The 15274-nt window shown below is 43.8% G+C and overlaps 4 protein-coding genes across 5 annotated transcripts in view; all 4 read left to right on the forward strand.

Moving 5' to 3' along the window:
* Window positions 1-15274, forward strand: part of LOC126565624 (NADH dehydrogenase [ubiquinone] iron-sulfur protein 6, mitochondrial) — a 384330-nt gene that overhangs the window by 53590 nt on the left and 315466 nt on the right. The gene's annotated exons all lie outside the window — the stretch shown is intronic.
* LOC126565024 (uncharacterized) overlaps window positions 1-15274 on the forward strand; it is a 494010-nt gene that overhangs the window by 51446 nt on the left and 427290 nt on the right. The window lies entirely within an intron of this gene.
* LOC126564579 (probable 26S proteasome non-ATPase regulatory subunit 3) overlaps window positions 1-15274 on the forward strand; it is a 561792-nt gene that overhangs the window by 17610 nt on the left and 528908 nt on the right. The window lies entirely within an intron of this gene.
* On the forward strand, window positions 4905-11255 carry LOC126565695 (cysteine-rich venom protein-like). Its single transcript, XM_050222898.1, has 6 exons — window positions 4905-5049; window positions 6551-6687; window positions 9514-9659; window positions 10023-10223; window positions 10905-10994; window positions 11093-11255. Exons 1-6 carry the CDS (start codon window positions 4941-4943, stop codon window positions 11253-11255), a joined length of 846 nt encoding a protein of 281 aa, XP_050078855.1. The 5' UTR covers window positions 4905-4940.

Genomic DNA, 15274 nt, shown 5'->3' on the forward strand with positions numbered 1-15274 from the left:
GCTTGCTGCTGGATGCATAGTAAACAACGTGAGTTACCATGGTGCTCGATAGGTGCAAGCCCTGTCGGGATGTTTCCGTATCAAAACGCATGCGTGCTCGTGCTCAATACACAAGACAATTTTAAAATTTAAATTTCATTCTTACGCAAAATTAGGCCAAAAATTTCCGTTCGTATTGAACATTTTCAATCAAATGTTGATGTTGCGAAAGATGTTTAGCTATTTACGAATGAAATAATATTATTTCTCTTATTTTTTAAACGTATCAATAAAACAAGAACATAACCTCGAATATGCATTAAAAAAAAACTAATGACGATAAAAATAAAACTACAATAATCAATGAAGCTAAGAAGCCAAGTTATACTTCGATCATCAGACGATCATCTTGGATGATCTCATCAGTTTTGATCGCATTTTAGAGCAAAATGATGATGTTATTTGTCTTCTGCTTGGCATAATGACCTGGTTGGTCATGCCGGTCATCCAATGTATTATAAAGACTGCGGGTCACGGGAGATTTCAATATGAGAATTTCAGGTTCGTATGAGTGTTTGTGAAATTTCTCGCTTTGAAATTGCTTTCTTAAGAACCTGACTCATACATAAGTTACCTACACGGTGTATCGAAAGAAAAGTTGAGAAAACTGAGATTTTTTAACATTTTCACATCGGTTTAAACAGTAAACACTTTCCCATGGACCGGACTTGACAGGAACTGAAGACTTATCGATACTACATTATTGGATAGTCAGCCCTCACTATGGTGTAAGGAGTAAAGGTGATCCATCCTGATTATCGGTAAAATAACCCTGTGAAGTGTTCGGAATCTGTCTTTTTTAAGACGTTTGCATCCCTTACAGAAGTAACAAATAAAAAAATCCCAGTTGTTAATATCCGGCTTTCAGAATGTGCCTTACTTTGTCCAATTTTTTCGTCCAGGTATAAAACTTGTTGGGAACTTATCGGACCTTCAGAAAGTCCCTTACCATGTCCAATTTCTTCGTTCAGGAATAGCACTTATAGTTTAAAAAAAGGTTTTAATTACAGTATCTTATCTGGAATTGGTTAGAGTTGTTTCAAATAAGTTGATAATGCTATAATCTTTGTACTTTACATATAACCAACTTTACAAAAACCGATCGACAGTTGGGTTGATCGTTAGATTACAGGATTACCTAAGAAAAGCAATAAAATTAATGCATATGTCATTGCTAATGTTTAAAAAAAAAGTCACATTATCCCTCATTACTTTAATCGAGTTCTAAAAATTGAAAGATCGTAGCATCAACTATCATACGTCGATCGTCATCCATTTTTAAACCACCCCATCAGAACAACCAAAGCAAAGCAAACATAAGCAAAAAAAAAAGAAGTGTTACTTCTGCAACTTTACCACACACCAAACTGTGCTTCCTTCCTTCTTTCGTGTTGCTTTTCTAAGCAGAAACACTTGCCTGTATAGTTCGCCCACCTGAAGCTTGTTAATGGTGAGCATTCGCAATTTTAACGGATCGATCACGAACGGTGGTTCGTCTCTTGGCGCTGGTGCGAGTCGTGAGCGCAGTACCACCACGTTCAGCAAAAACATATGGGAGTTTTATTGCTGGAACTAAACTAAAACACGACACACGATGGTTCGTGAAATAGATTCAAATAAGCAATACATTTTCAACTAGCTCTATGGAGGGGAAAAAATACGATTCTTTCTCACTGCGCTTATTTCCAACCGCACCACTGTACTAAACCGGCTCCACTAGTTCTAAAATGGCTTCTTCACCCCCGTCTGCTTCACAGCTTCTGTATTGTTGACATTATTGTTGGGTACTAACGCACCCACCCACCAACCATCGAACCACTATACATGCTCGTGCCATGCTTTACCGGTAGTTATCAGCGTTGTCCTACCCTTACCTGTCTACAAGAAGAGGGACCAAAATCATAATCTGTCCCGTGTTGGGTATGTGTGTATTTGGTTACGCGTTGTCCTAACTTCTTGGTGGTTTCGCCATGCCCGTCGAACCGTCGGCGGTGTGGTGTGTCGTATCGTGACAACGCATTCTGTGAGATATTTTTTTTCGCGAGATCTCTCACATTTAAATCAGTCCACTCTTCGACGGCAGCCGGTCCGGACGTGCGTGCGTACGTCGTCTGATCGTCTGGGCATAAACCAGGCAGGCAGGCAGACAGGCGATCGCGCTCTGTGCTTGCGTGAGTGTGCGGCGGGTGCTTAAATGTTTGGTAATCTGATCAGTCACTTTAGTGGAAACGATTAGTGATATTGGGCGTGTGATACGGCGAGGAGTGAATCAGTGCGAAAGCGGTGTGTGAAGCTGTGAAAACCCATCGAATGGGGTGGTGATCGGTGATCTTTCCTATTTGAGTGTGATCTGGAAGTAGTGGAGTGAATTGTTGAAGGCTAATTTGAAGTTTTTTTTTTGCGAATAGTTGGAGTAGGAAGCCTAAAGTGCAAAAGAGAGTGGTGATATTTAGACGATCTTTTGCAGTTATAAAGTGATCAACTGTAATCTGCTTTAGTTATTATCATTCGCCATTTTAGGTAAGTTTCCCCTTTCTGGGCAAGAACACGCTGTGCAACAAGATAAACCTGTCAACGTTTCATAAGCCTAGGAACTTCGTCTAGCTCAAGTGAACAACTAGACAACGTGTGTGGCCTTTGGGATGGCCAACATAAACCCGTGCAGAAAACACTGACCACTGTCACTGGACATCGTCCCGCGTATCTGTTGCATCACTCAACGCGCCCAAACCAACGTTCGCAACAACTTCCTTGTAGCAGTGGGTGCGATTTTCTGTTGTTGCCCTGGATTGGTTCCTCCCGAGCTTCCCCGTGATCCGGCGTTGGTGCTGTGGTGAAGCGTAGTGAAAGCGCACACAAACGAAACCATAATGTGCATGCCCCAAACACACGAATGCATTCGAACGAGATTTAACGACTTAATTATTAATACGCGTGAGTGTGGTTAAAAATTTATGATCACAGCTTCACCGCAGATGGGCGCACCCACCAAACAGGCAAAATGACACTTGACTTGAAGATTCGCCGCTAGTGTTACGTACGTCTCATATATGTTTCTGCGTAATCGCTTCAGGTCAAGGATGTCTGTTTGGCAGCGTGGTTTGGGCAAAACAATGTCGGAAGCATGGGGCGTAAACCAACCTCCAAAATGTCGTGTTTTGTTTGCACTTTGAATACATCCAGAGCAGGCTTACGGTGGTGATCTTTCGACCGCCCGTCGGCTAGGGAACTCTACCGTACGGGGCGCATGTTTAGATTGATGATGATGATGGGGAATATATCTTAATTAGTCGTAAAAGTAATTTATCGTTTTCCAGATTGGGTCGAGCCTGGTACGTGCTCATATATATAACCGCACTATGATCTTCCCTGCAGCAAATTTATTCGCTGATCATTGGGACTTCGCCGAGAGGTGAGGGATGCAGAACTTAAAGCTTCTAGGAGCGATCGAATCCGACTGAGCACTATCTTGGCATACAATAATAATAAAACGAAAAATCAACAGTGTATCCTTTTACGTCGTATCGCTTTCTGTCCGCTACGGATCGAAGCAAATCCGCTAGGCTTTGTTTTGATAGCATTTTAATGCTCCGATTTTACGATCTGTTAGCACGGCACGGATGATTGAGATGGTGTGCTAAAACTGTTTGATCGTTTCGATCGGCTTATTGTGGTGGACGATTTTGCTGTAAAACGGTGTCGGGTGAAGCGTTTCACTTCAACACGAATCACAACTCGGCGCAACCAATTTAGCATTTTTGTAGCGTTTAATTTGTAAGAAATGATGAAAAAAAAAAAACTGTACAACAGCTCCCGGGGTGATGAGTTAGAACCGTCAACCGATTCGCTGCTTGACATGGAACGGAACATCCGCAAACACATCGCTGCTGACCTCCATTTGGTAGGATTTATTGCAAAAAATCAAACCCAACCTTTTGCCGCGACAAAACCCCACTATTCGCAAAATTTGCAAAAATGAATGAGGCGGAACGAACAACATGAACATTGATGCTCGTAAACACTCGCGTCTAAACCTTAGTGATGAAAACCTTAAAACTAACCGTGCCAGCATCCACCACGCGCAACTCTGCTTGCCTGTTGTTCCCGTAGCTCTCGGCACCATGTTCGGCAGTGCGTGCGGTACGCGTGCGAACGAAGGAACGCTATCGAGCCAATAATTCAACTCCCACAAGGCCATCACCGGTAGATGTTCCGCCAAAAATTTCCGCCACCCTCAACAGGCAGGCTCAACCCGAAATGACAGATTGGCCTGTACCGGGCAAAATCGTGTGTTTGTTCTTCTCACACGACCATCTGTTTTTTCGCAACCCGGCAACGTGACGATGCGGTGATCTTCAATCCTTGCTTAATACTATTATAGTAAGAGAGAGAGAGAGAAAGACCCACCCTTCAAAGCACGCGGAGTGGCATGTTCGATCGATAACTGATCTGATGGTTCTGAAGTTGGCGGAAATTGGAGACTTAGTTTCGATTGCTTCTAAAGCAAAAGCAAACCATACCTTGCAGTCGGAGCTAAATCTGAAGAAGAAATTCTAAAGCAAAGCAAACAAAACTGATCACCCCCACTTTGCGAGGGACAGGTTTTCGATCTTGATCGTGTGTCAGGTTTGACGCAAGTGGTACAGATCGTTTCGTTAATCGCAAACATGATCACGATTACCGTTTCCCTATGGGTGTTTTCGGTAAGCATGCTGAAAACAAAAAAAAAAAGGTTGCTGCTTCTAGCTTATTTTCTTCTGGAAGCTGGTGGATTTGGTGCCTTCCAGCGTGCTATGGGTGCTAAAAGACTGAATGTATTTTTTTTTTCGTTATCGTTTTAGATCAGCAAATCCGCTTCCTCGGGGAGTTCAGCAAGGCACCGCACAGTGACGGTAGTGACGATGATCGTACGGTGGCCAAAAATGGTGCGTCCTGCCAGGGGTTTGTTGCTGTTTGTGTTGCTGTTTGGTGTTTGGTTCGATCTAGCCGACGGTTGGCGTTATGACAGAGGTTAGTGAGAGTATGAGCGAGTCGTTTCGGAACGTATGCTGCTTTGGAGTGGTTTGCTAAGTGAGGTACAGGTTGAGAAAAATCGTGTGAAGATCGCACTGTTTTAGGTGGTTCTATTGAGAGATGCTAAAGATTGGACTGCCAAGTTCTCATTGGAGCTCCATTTTCATGACAATTCTTTAAACTACGATCGTTTCTTTCGTTCAATTCTTTGTCGTATGCTCAATGATTGGGTGACTTGGTGGCGAGGCGACAACGGCGTCGGTCCTTACACAGCAAGACCGAGATTCATATCCCATCCAGACCGTTTCCTCGTGTTGCGGACTGGCAATTCAAATATCTGGTTAGCAGCTAGATAGCCGGGGTGGCCTAAAAGGTCTTTAAGTCAAGAAAAAAGAACATGAGACTTATCTGAAGCTATTCTAGTATCATAAAGTTGAGTATTATTTTGAAAAACTTTATAATCAACTTGTTAACAGAAGCTACGACACCTGGACAAGGTGTCAAAAGATAAATATGAATTTACTATTAGACTTTTTACCATTCTTCTTCTAATCTAACAGCAAGTTCTACAAATTGTAGAGGTTCTGTAGTGAAAAAGTAACATTTATATTTACTTTTTTTACTTAAATTCCTCTTCGTGCTGTCAATCGGTATAGCTATCAAATTTGTCACATGAACATTCCTCTATAGATTGACTTCTTTTCTTGGATTAACGACCTCTGAGGTCAGACGGGAACGAGACTTATTGATGCCATGTAGTTAAATAGTCCTCACTATGAGGGAACGTTTCTGAAGGAATTTGAAAACCAGGTCCTGCCGTGTGAAGAGCAGCACAATCGATATGTACTAAAAATGATCGTGCGTTCGAATATGCATAGGTGAAGGATGACTTTGTGACTTTTAATAGTTTGCTACTAGTCAGACTCATCAGGTTAGGTTTGAGTAGTAACTTCTGTTCCACCATTCCACACCACAATTCACATTTCGGTGGTCATTCATACATCTATTGATTTAAATTCAATTCATGCGTCCATCGCAACGTTGTTTTGCCGTATTTTACATGATATCGTTTCAATTTTCATTTTACTATTAAATTTTATTTATTGCTGCTTCCTTTCCTCTTTTTATTTCCTACGATTTTTTTTGTGTGCCGTACTCCGTTTTACCAAACGGTTGATGCTGCCGACGACGATGGTGTGCGGCAAAACCATGCTGTGCTGGCAAAACACTCTGCCGAAAATATCAAAACGCATAAAACAAAACAAATGCTCATCACCCATCTGCACATGGCAACCCCGGAACATCCCGGGTGTGTTTGTGGATGGGAAATAATTTCTTCATTCACACTCGCCACTGTCACGTTCACCCGACCCGACCGAGCGCGGGGTGGGATTGGATTGGAGAAACGAAAATTTGAATCCAAACTTCACATACACAACATCATCATCATCATCACATAAACCGGTCCACTGACGGCATCCCGGGGGGCAAATTCTAGTGCCTAGACTGTATGGAGACAAGGTGCCGACGAAGGCAATTTCGCCGCGATTGCGCAAAGTCCAGCGACGGATCGTGATGCTGCACGACTCGTACCGCACCAAGGTGGTACCACCGGCCGCGAATATGCTAAACATGGTGAGTAATACGATTTGGAGGGGGGGGGGGGGTGGTTTGGGGCGGTTTGGAACTAACATTGCTGCGAAGAGGTGCGAAGAACGATCAAGATTCCTGTCACCAAAATGTCTGTTGCGTTAAGGTAAACGAAAAAAAAGGTAAACGTGAAAAAAAAGGCTGATCTCGGCCATGGGACGATTGGAGGGAAAAAGTGTTTCCATGTATAATGTTTTAGAGATTCCATCAATTCCTTCCTCCCGACGGGCGATCGTTGAGGGTAATAAATTAGTATTTTTTGGTGCAAATCAAGGGGAGAAGGTGGCGTAAACAGATTAGCTATGTGGATCGTGGAATTTGTTAACATATGCACGGAGTTGTTCAATCATTCGTAATGTGTTTGGTTAACCTAAATAGTTTTCTCTTTTGCGTGTCGAAAGATCTTTAGGATGTTTAGAACATTGTACTAAATCCCTGTTAGAATAGAGCATGCCAATTGAATTAATCTTTTCCAATCACAGCAAAGATACCTATGGAAGCACACTTAAGCCAGACTTAAGTGGCGCCATCTTAACGGTTATTATAGATATCTATAAGGGAAGCCGAAAACTGCGTATCGTAAATACGATGACGATGCTACTAGCGACTTGGCGAAGATATACACCTTAGCGGCGAACGTACTTGACACGATCATTAGCGGCTGATATACGAACCATCGAACCACGGTAATCCACCACGGCTGTTGTTAAACGTGAGAGGATTATAGATATTCACGCGATCGAGACGCAAAGGGAACGAATGTGTCGAACGGCATTAATACGATTTGTGGATATATTTGACGGTGGACGGTGGAATATCCGTATGGTTTCCCATACGACAGGCAGTTAGCAAAAAGGGCATAATGGTTATGTTTATGAAAATTGTATTGTAATAATCCTAAACATGTCGTTAGGTGACAAACGAGCAACATTTAAACTGAAATGGCAACGAACTAGAGAGCACACCAACAAGGCGAGTTTTGCGATTGCAAGATGTCACAGTTCGATGAAATATTGGATGTTAATTTAAATAGGAGAAAAATTTATCTTCCACCACCGCGGCTAAATGACTAGCCGCACGGAAGCGTTGCGCACCATATAAGGGGTGTTCGCGACGGAATTAGAAATGATTTAGACCGACCCCGTGTGTGTATCTCGGTGTTACTGCACCGTGGTAGCATTTTGCTTTCGCACAAAATCGATCGATCGAAGCATATGTAAAGCGGCAAAGCGAACCGCCTCTGCACGGGCCTATTTTTGTCCTAACAAGCGCAATGTCCTATGTATGTCCAGGTTAGCCAAGGCAAAAGTTGGTGATCCACCGCACCGGACCTAAGCTTTACCCGAGCATCATAACGCAATCATTAATATGCAAATCCGTATGTGACAACAGATTTTCAAATTTTCGGATCTCCAATCCGTTTGCGAGACACGTCAATTCGTGTTCGGGCGAGGGAGAGTTGCACGCTGAAACACACCGGCCGTTCGTAGGTCGATTTGCCGTAAGTACGTCGTTTTCGCGGTTGGCAAATTTATTGTGATTGCTTAATTTTTCACCCGTAAGGTGGTTGCTTTACGGGGCAAACACCTTGCACAGACACGTTTAGCTAACACAAGGCGACCAGCAGCGTCCCACCTTAATCGCATTAGGCAGGATCAATCAATGGTCAAAACTGGCGGAGAACTGGTTCCCGGGACGGTACGGGTCCTCTCCATGTGAAGTGGACAGATAAATGCTTCACACCTTCTACCGAAAGCGAAGACGAAACCAAAAATGCAATCCACTGCTCGAAAGACGCGATCCTCCGGAATGCATTCTGATGGGCTGATTGGAGGACAGTAGTGGCAAATGGACGGGGGGAAACGGCGAAAAACCCCGGCCGGTGATCACACGCGTTGGTGGACAGCTGTAGCCAAAATAAGCCGACAGCCCATTCAATTTGGACCGGGGCTGATTTATTGACCGTGGTCTCACGTGCGCTTGTAATAGCCGCCTAACGAGTTCGTTCCCGGGTTTCGCTTTGATCTTGTGCATCTTTCGTTGGAACCGTTTCGCTGCACGAGTGGAACGGTTTTTTTTTTTTTTTTGGGGAGTTTAAGGTTATGTAGTGCTCTTTGTTGCCGGGGCTTGTTAGCGTATAATAGTGCAGCGAACGGTGATCGAGATGACAAAATACATGCTGGAACTTATTATTTATTGGCAATTTGTTTTGGGCGATCGTCCGATCGGTTCCTCCGTTGTGGTGAAGTTGGTTCTCTGGAGCCTTCTTTCATTGAGGTGTTCATCGATTGGGCGTTCATGCGTTCCAGGTGTTACTTTTTTCTGTACAAACGATCGTAGAAGAGGCTCGCTTCTTTTTCGATTCCACACGTCCAGCTTCACCGCGAGCTTTAACAGCCAAGAAACGTGAGGTGGAGAAATGGTTGAAGAAACGTGGTAACTGATTTGCATGCAAATGAGTGCCGGTTCACGCTATCTTTCCGCGGTAAGCGGCTTCGTTCCTCCAAAACGCATCACACACACACACATCGGCGAAGCAAGGCGTAAAGTAATAAAACTCATCAACCGATGATCTCATTCATTAAGCAGTGTTTATTTAATCTGCGACCACTGTAGAACGCACCGGTCACCATAAACTAGACAAATTTACGATCGACAATCGACAGCAACTTCCGATCAGTTCACATCAGATACCTGAGATAATATTTAATGGTTCCCTTCCCAACTGCTCCACCTTTCCATCACTAGTTTCCGATTTTTTTGCGAATGTGCAGATAAATTTCCTTTTTGCATCACGCTTCTCTCCTACAGAAATGGCACCACGGAGCGGCCCGATCGGCACAGAAATGGGCAAATCAGTGCCACGTGCTGACACACGATACACCGAAGGGACGATGGGTCGACAACTTTGGTGCGTGCGGGCAAAACATCTTCGTTTCCACGCATCGTGTACCGTGGTAAGTGAGGTCGACTTTTCGAAGGATATGATCAATAGTTGAATCATGCAGACCCAGTCTGCAAAGCAACTGACTGTCAACGGTTTAACCTCCACGCTCAGCTTCACTACTCTCCAGAGTAGAAGAGCGCAAAAAAAATGCGTAGGTTTCCAAGACAACGGATCTTCACTGAGCATCTGAGAACACTTTGACAGAAGTGGTCGGCCGATCGGGCGCCTACTTCGATTCGCGTTTTGATGTTGATCGATTTCTTCCTACTAAGAAACGTCGCCCGTTTCACATCCTTCTAGGGCTGTGCGATGTTTCCTCTTTCTTACTCCTCCAATTCTCAATTTCTCCTTCTTGCTTTTCCTCACGGTTTAGGATGTTCGCACTACGGACGTGGTTTTTGGAGCGGCAAAATTTCACGTACGGTTCGAGTAGAAACGTTCTCGACAGTGTCGGACACTACACGCAGATGGTGTGGGCCGCCACGCACAAGGTCGGCTGCGGGTTGACAAAGTGTCCGAAGGGTGGTCCACGAGGGAAGCCGTTCTACAACTACGTCTGCAACTACTGTCCCATGTGAGTAATCGTGCAGCGAAAGAAAAGGAAGTGAAAGCTACAGCGAGGGAGAAGCTGGCAAGTGGCCAGAACGCAAACGCATGACATATTTGATGATCGTGTGTGGTACGCAGCATTAGCAAGCATTTTGGCGAAGCGAAACTGTATATGGTGATGGATTTCTGCAGATGCCATGTACTAATTAAGCGATTGTTGGGGGGGAGGGGATGTGGGCGTTATTGCGGAATACAGTTTGGACAGTCGTCCTTGCACTAGTTTGTGTGTCCTGATTTGTATATTTGCGAATCCATTTGTGGATCGGTTTCACTATCGTTTGGTCGTAAGGTCTCTCCGTCTCCGTCTCCGGCTGTGTATGAGACATGTCGTAGCTTACGGTGTGACGTTGATGGATGGATTAAGCTGTTTGCGAAGGTGTCTTAATGCTTTCTTTCATCGACGCAGACTCACGATCACGATCACGGTTTGAGGAGCATTCCGAAAAGACCACCGCTAGCCGTGTCTAATAGAATTGAACAGTTTATTCAACGCTTCAGGGCAGCGAAAGTTCGGTTTTTGGTATCCAAATAATTAATTGGAAAGCGAAGTGAGTGAATTGTTGTTTCAAGTGTTATGTGTTTTGCTTGTTTGTTAAAATAGCGTAGCCGTGATGTTTAACTTTGCTTTCATAACTTCTTCTTTCAGCGGAAATCATGAGGAGAAACTGGGTCTTCCGTACAAACGTGGCCGACCCTGCGGTTCCTGCCAGTCGAGCTGCCTTTCCCGTAAAATAAGGTAAGTGGTTAAGTTGGAGCAGGCCACCAGAGCTCCTACTCTGGTGTATCTCTTCATTGGCGATCTCTCGCTCTCCCTCTCTTTCTCTTATCCAACAGACTCTGCACCAATTCGTGCAATACCGCTGATCTGTGGGCGAATTGTCGCGATCTTTACCGTACCTGGCCGGGTTGGCTGTGTAATACGGCCACTCCGGAGGGACTGGAACGTCAGCGGAACTGTGCGGCTACGTGCACCTGCCATGGGAAGATACACGACTGATGTGTTACTGTCACGCAGCAATAGATGAGTTGTGGACGATGTACTTATGTAGGCCAGTGCAAAGTGCCATTAGCGAGCCAGGAGGCAAGGAGCATTTTCCATTTCACTTTCATTTCACATCGCACTAGAAAATCCTGGAGGGATTTATCTGCTAGGTGGTTCATTTTGTTAAGCGGTTAGGTTCTAGATTGTACGATTTATCCAAGGGGGTTCGCTTAAAGCTCAATGTGATGGGGCGTTTTAGGAGCGTCGGGTTCGGGAAGCATTGTTTCAAAGGGAGAAGAGTAAGGAAAAAAACATGTTTCGGAATTAAATATTTTGATAAAAATTATAGGGCTAAAAAGGAAAGAGATACACAGGGAGAGAGAGAGAGAGGAAGTAAAATGAATAAACGATCAGCTAAAAATGGTTTGTTTGGTAGGTTTGTTTTGTGATGTAAATAGTGGTGGAGAGAAAATAAATTTCCTCAATCCAAAAGCGCACGTGTTGTGGTTCATTCTCCTCCCCAATGCAGACACCGAAAACGTAACAAAAAAAAAAAAAATACGAACGCTCCGTTAACGGTGGAATTGTTTCAAGCCGTACAAGAGAGTGCGAATGGTCACTCATTTCTAGGCAGCTTCGTGCAGGTCATCACATCACGTCAGCTTCCGGTGGTGATGAAGCGTGATGAGTGGCAGGTGAGTACATCGGTACATGAATCAAAATGAATCACCGGAGGAACGGTTTGATGCGGATGATGGGGGATCAGGTCGTACAATGGTGTCACATGGTGTTATGTTGTTTATAGGGTGATGGATGTCGTTGTACGGGGTGGCACTTTTAGCAACGCCCACTCTCATGGCAATGCTGGAAAAACGGGGACACCATCAACGCGGGGGAGGGGGGGGGGAAGATGATTGAGCGGAAAACTGTTGACCTTATGTTGCGTGATGATCCTCCTAGAGGTTTGTAGCTTGGAATTGTCACATTTTTTTTAGTAAAAACTTTTTCAAAATCTTTTCAAATATTTTTATATTTAGTATTAGCCTCGGGAATGTTCCTTTTGGGATTATGTTTTCCTTCTTTAGGATAGGATAAATTGTCTCTTTTGACCCCGAACTGTCCATTACACCCCGGTCTCAACAAACATAGCCTCGATTTATGACCCTTCTGACGGATGGCTTCTATCGTACACTGACCTTGTATTGTGTTTCGGTTCCACGGCCACGGAACGACCCGTCGAATGCATTTTTCCACCGATCCACCAGTGTGTCATCTTACCTGTACCGCATGCGTTCGTAATGAAGTCATGAAAGATGCTTCACCTTCCTCGGCGACGGGAAAGCTATCAGAACCGATAGCAGAACGGAACGGAACCGACAGCAGCAGTACAGCAGAAGCAAGCAAGAAGCTTAAAATCGCTCATGCGAAACACGGGCCAGTGGCAAAAGGGTTTTGCCACGAGACGACGAGCTCAACTGACACGGGGGGTGCGAAGAAGAACGTCGCTCCGGTAGCTCGGTAGTGTGTATGGAAATGTGGTTTTCTCACCATTCTTTAAACGGGTGGGTAATTTAAGAATTCACAAAACATAATCAGAATTCATTACGCGCTCGGGACGGGTTGTTGGGTTGTTCGATTGTGGAGTGGATGATGATGATGATGATACTTGACCAGTGTACACCGGTTTGGGTGCGATCCGTTTTCTGGCTGGGAATAACCCGAGGTCGTTAGACGTTCGAAGCCCACCTCTTGTCTTTGTTTCTGTTTTTTGCGCTCCGTTTTTATTGGTTGTTAAGTTTGTCAATTGGTGCACTCATTTCCAGGGCACTGTCTTACATTTCTGATAGATATCATGGCAGAAGAACGGATGATGTAGAGAAATTGTGTTGATCGATTCTTCATTTCAGGGTAGCTTAACTTATGAATGAAAGTCACTGCCAATCAAGTTTTCGAGTCACGTTTTTATAAGCGTTAAAAAAAGAAGGGAGCAAGAGAAAGAAAGCTATGGATCGACATGTTTTATGCAAATTAGTATAAAGATACAAAGTTAAAATAGCCACACGTTTGTAAAGTAAAATGGGGAAGAAAATCGTTTCAATTAGACATTCCTACAAGCACCTGTTCTTGTTTATCATCAAGTTGGTTCTTGCATCATGAATAGATAATTGATTTGCATGTGTCTGGTAGGTGATGTAGCAGGACCGTGTATCGAATGCCTTCTGGACCGTCACGGAAGCCATTGAAGGCTTATAGACTTATTGGTACCACGTAATTGGATGGTCTGTCCTTACTACGGAGAAACGGTTTGGATTGGATTCGAACCACGGCACTGACGTGTGAAGGGAAGCTCCTCTTTCGCCACTAATCTAAGTAAGTACTGAGTACTCTAAGTATGCAGCAGTGTGTCTAGTATCTGACCGTATTTTACCGTATTTCAATTCCGCAATGAAGTACATACGTTTCGAGACATAAAATATTATTAGTTGACTGGAACTTCAAAGTTATTTCACTGACGTGTGAAATCTGATGCCTTAATATTTGGGGAAGAAACCACATTCATGAAATAAAGTTATAACTTACAGGTGACTACTTTGTTGCGGATTTGGCGTATGGATGACTTGCGTATGGATTTTTAGCGATGAATGTATTAAAAATAAGTCCTCTTGGCTTTTCCGATAATTCTATAAAGTAATAAGAGAAAGGTCTTCTAAAGGCGAGTTGTTTAAAAGATTCTATTGATCGCCCTAAAAGACAAGGAGCGTTTTGTGTCTTTTAGGCTAGGAAAGCTGCTTCGTTTATCTATAAGATATTCTTCATGATTACCATCAGGTCGATTGTTCTGAATGGTAGTTTAATGCTATCAGAAATGACCAGCTTTGCAACGAATTTATTATAGTGAGCCCTACGAGGATCACCTTCGAAGTTTGGATGGATGCTCTGACATTTGGTTGAAATCTTGTGCACCTGTTTCATTTTACTGTAGCTTTTCTACAACACAGAGAAGATGTTTGTGCTTCACTTTCAACAAAACTGAAAAAATTAAAATCATAATCTTGTGATATGGACTTTGGATGCAGACATGATTGAAGAAATACAGCCCTGGGCCTCTTGGATCTTGTAGAAGAGTTGGTTATCACCTGACCATGTCTAGTAGATCTGCTCGATAGCGGGGCTCACGAAGGAGAAGAAGAATGAAGACTTGTATTTGCGCAAAATTGTCGACATTAACTACAAATAAGATAACATGAAAAAATGCTACTGATTTCATGATAGAACATCCCAAGAATGAGAAGTTTTTAACAGCTTTTTATCTGCACATTTAATTTGTTGATGACGATGATGCATACAATTACATCTTGATAGTGCGTAATTCCCATCCACAACACAAGTTTAGTAGAAGCTTAGCATCCGTCGAATTTTAACTTCTTCACACACACTTGTTTCTTGTAAGGTGTAAGAAGCAGAACGGAAAAGTCCACCAGAATAGCCCTTAAAGTAAACTTCCTTTTCCACTGTGGTTGCGGTTTTTGCACAAAAGTTTTCCTCTTGCGGGCTGCGGCTGTGTGTATGCGGTTTATGTTTTTGGGGGGGTGCTGGAGTGCCCTTGTCGTCGTACGGCGCTTTTCCCTACCTGCCTCGGTCAAACCCCGTCCGTGAGGTGTGCGTTTTGCACATCGCGTAGTGGACAATCAACCTGCCGCTCATCATTAATATGCCGCTTATGCTGCTAACTACTGGTTAGCGTTTTATGATGCCTTTTTGCCATCTCACTTTAGGTTGGTACATAGGGGGTCGTATCCAAGATAGAAGATAGGAAGGGAAAGAGAGAGAGAGAGAGAGAGAAGGAACATCCATCACACGTAGGTACGACTCAGCCGTAAGGTCCACGCAAAGGTCCAGTGCAGGTAAAGCGTGTCGAGTTCTATCGCTGTGTGTGTGTGCGTGTGAATGGAGGTTTTTTTTTTTACAGAAATTTATGTTTTGTAGGGTCTCTCTTTCACCTGTTCTCTCGCTTGATATAACTTTATTTACCC

Source organism: Anopheles maculipalpis, chromosome 3RL, assembly GCF_943734695.1.
Source record: "Anopheles maculipalpis chromosome 3RL, idAnoMacuDA_375_x, whole genome shotgun sequence".
NCBI lineage: Eukaryota > Metazoa > Arthropoda > Insecta > Diptera > Culicidae > Anopheles > Anopheles maculipalpis.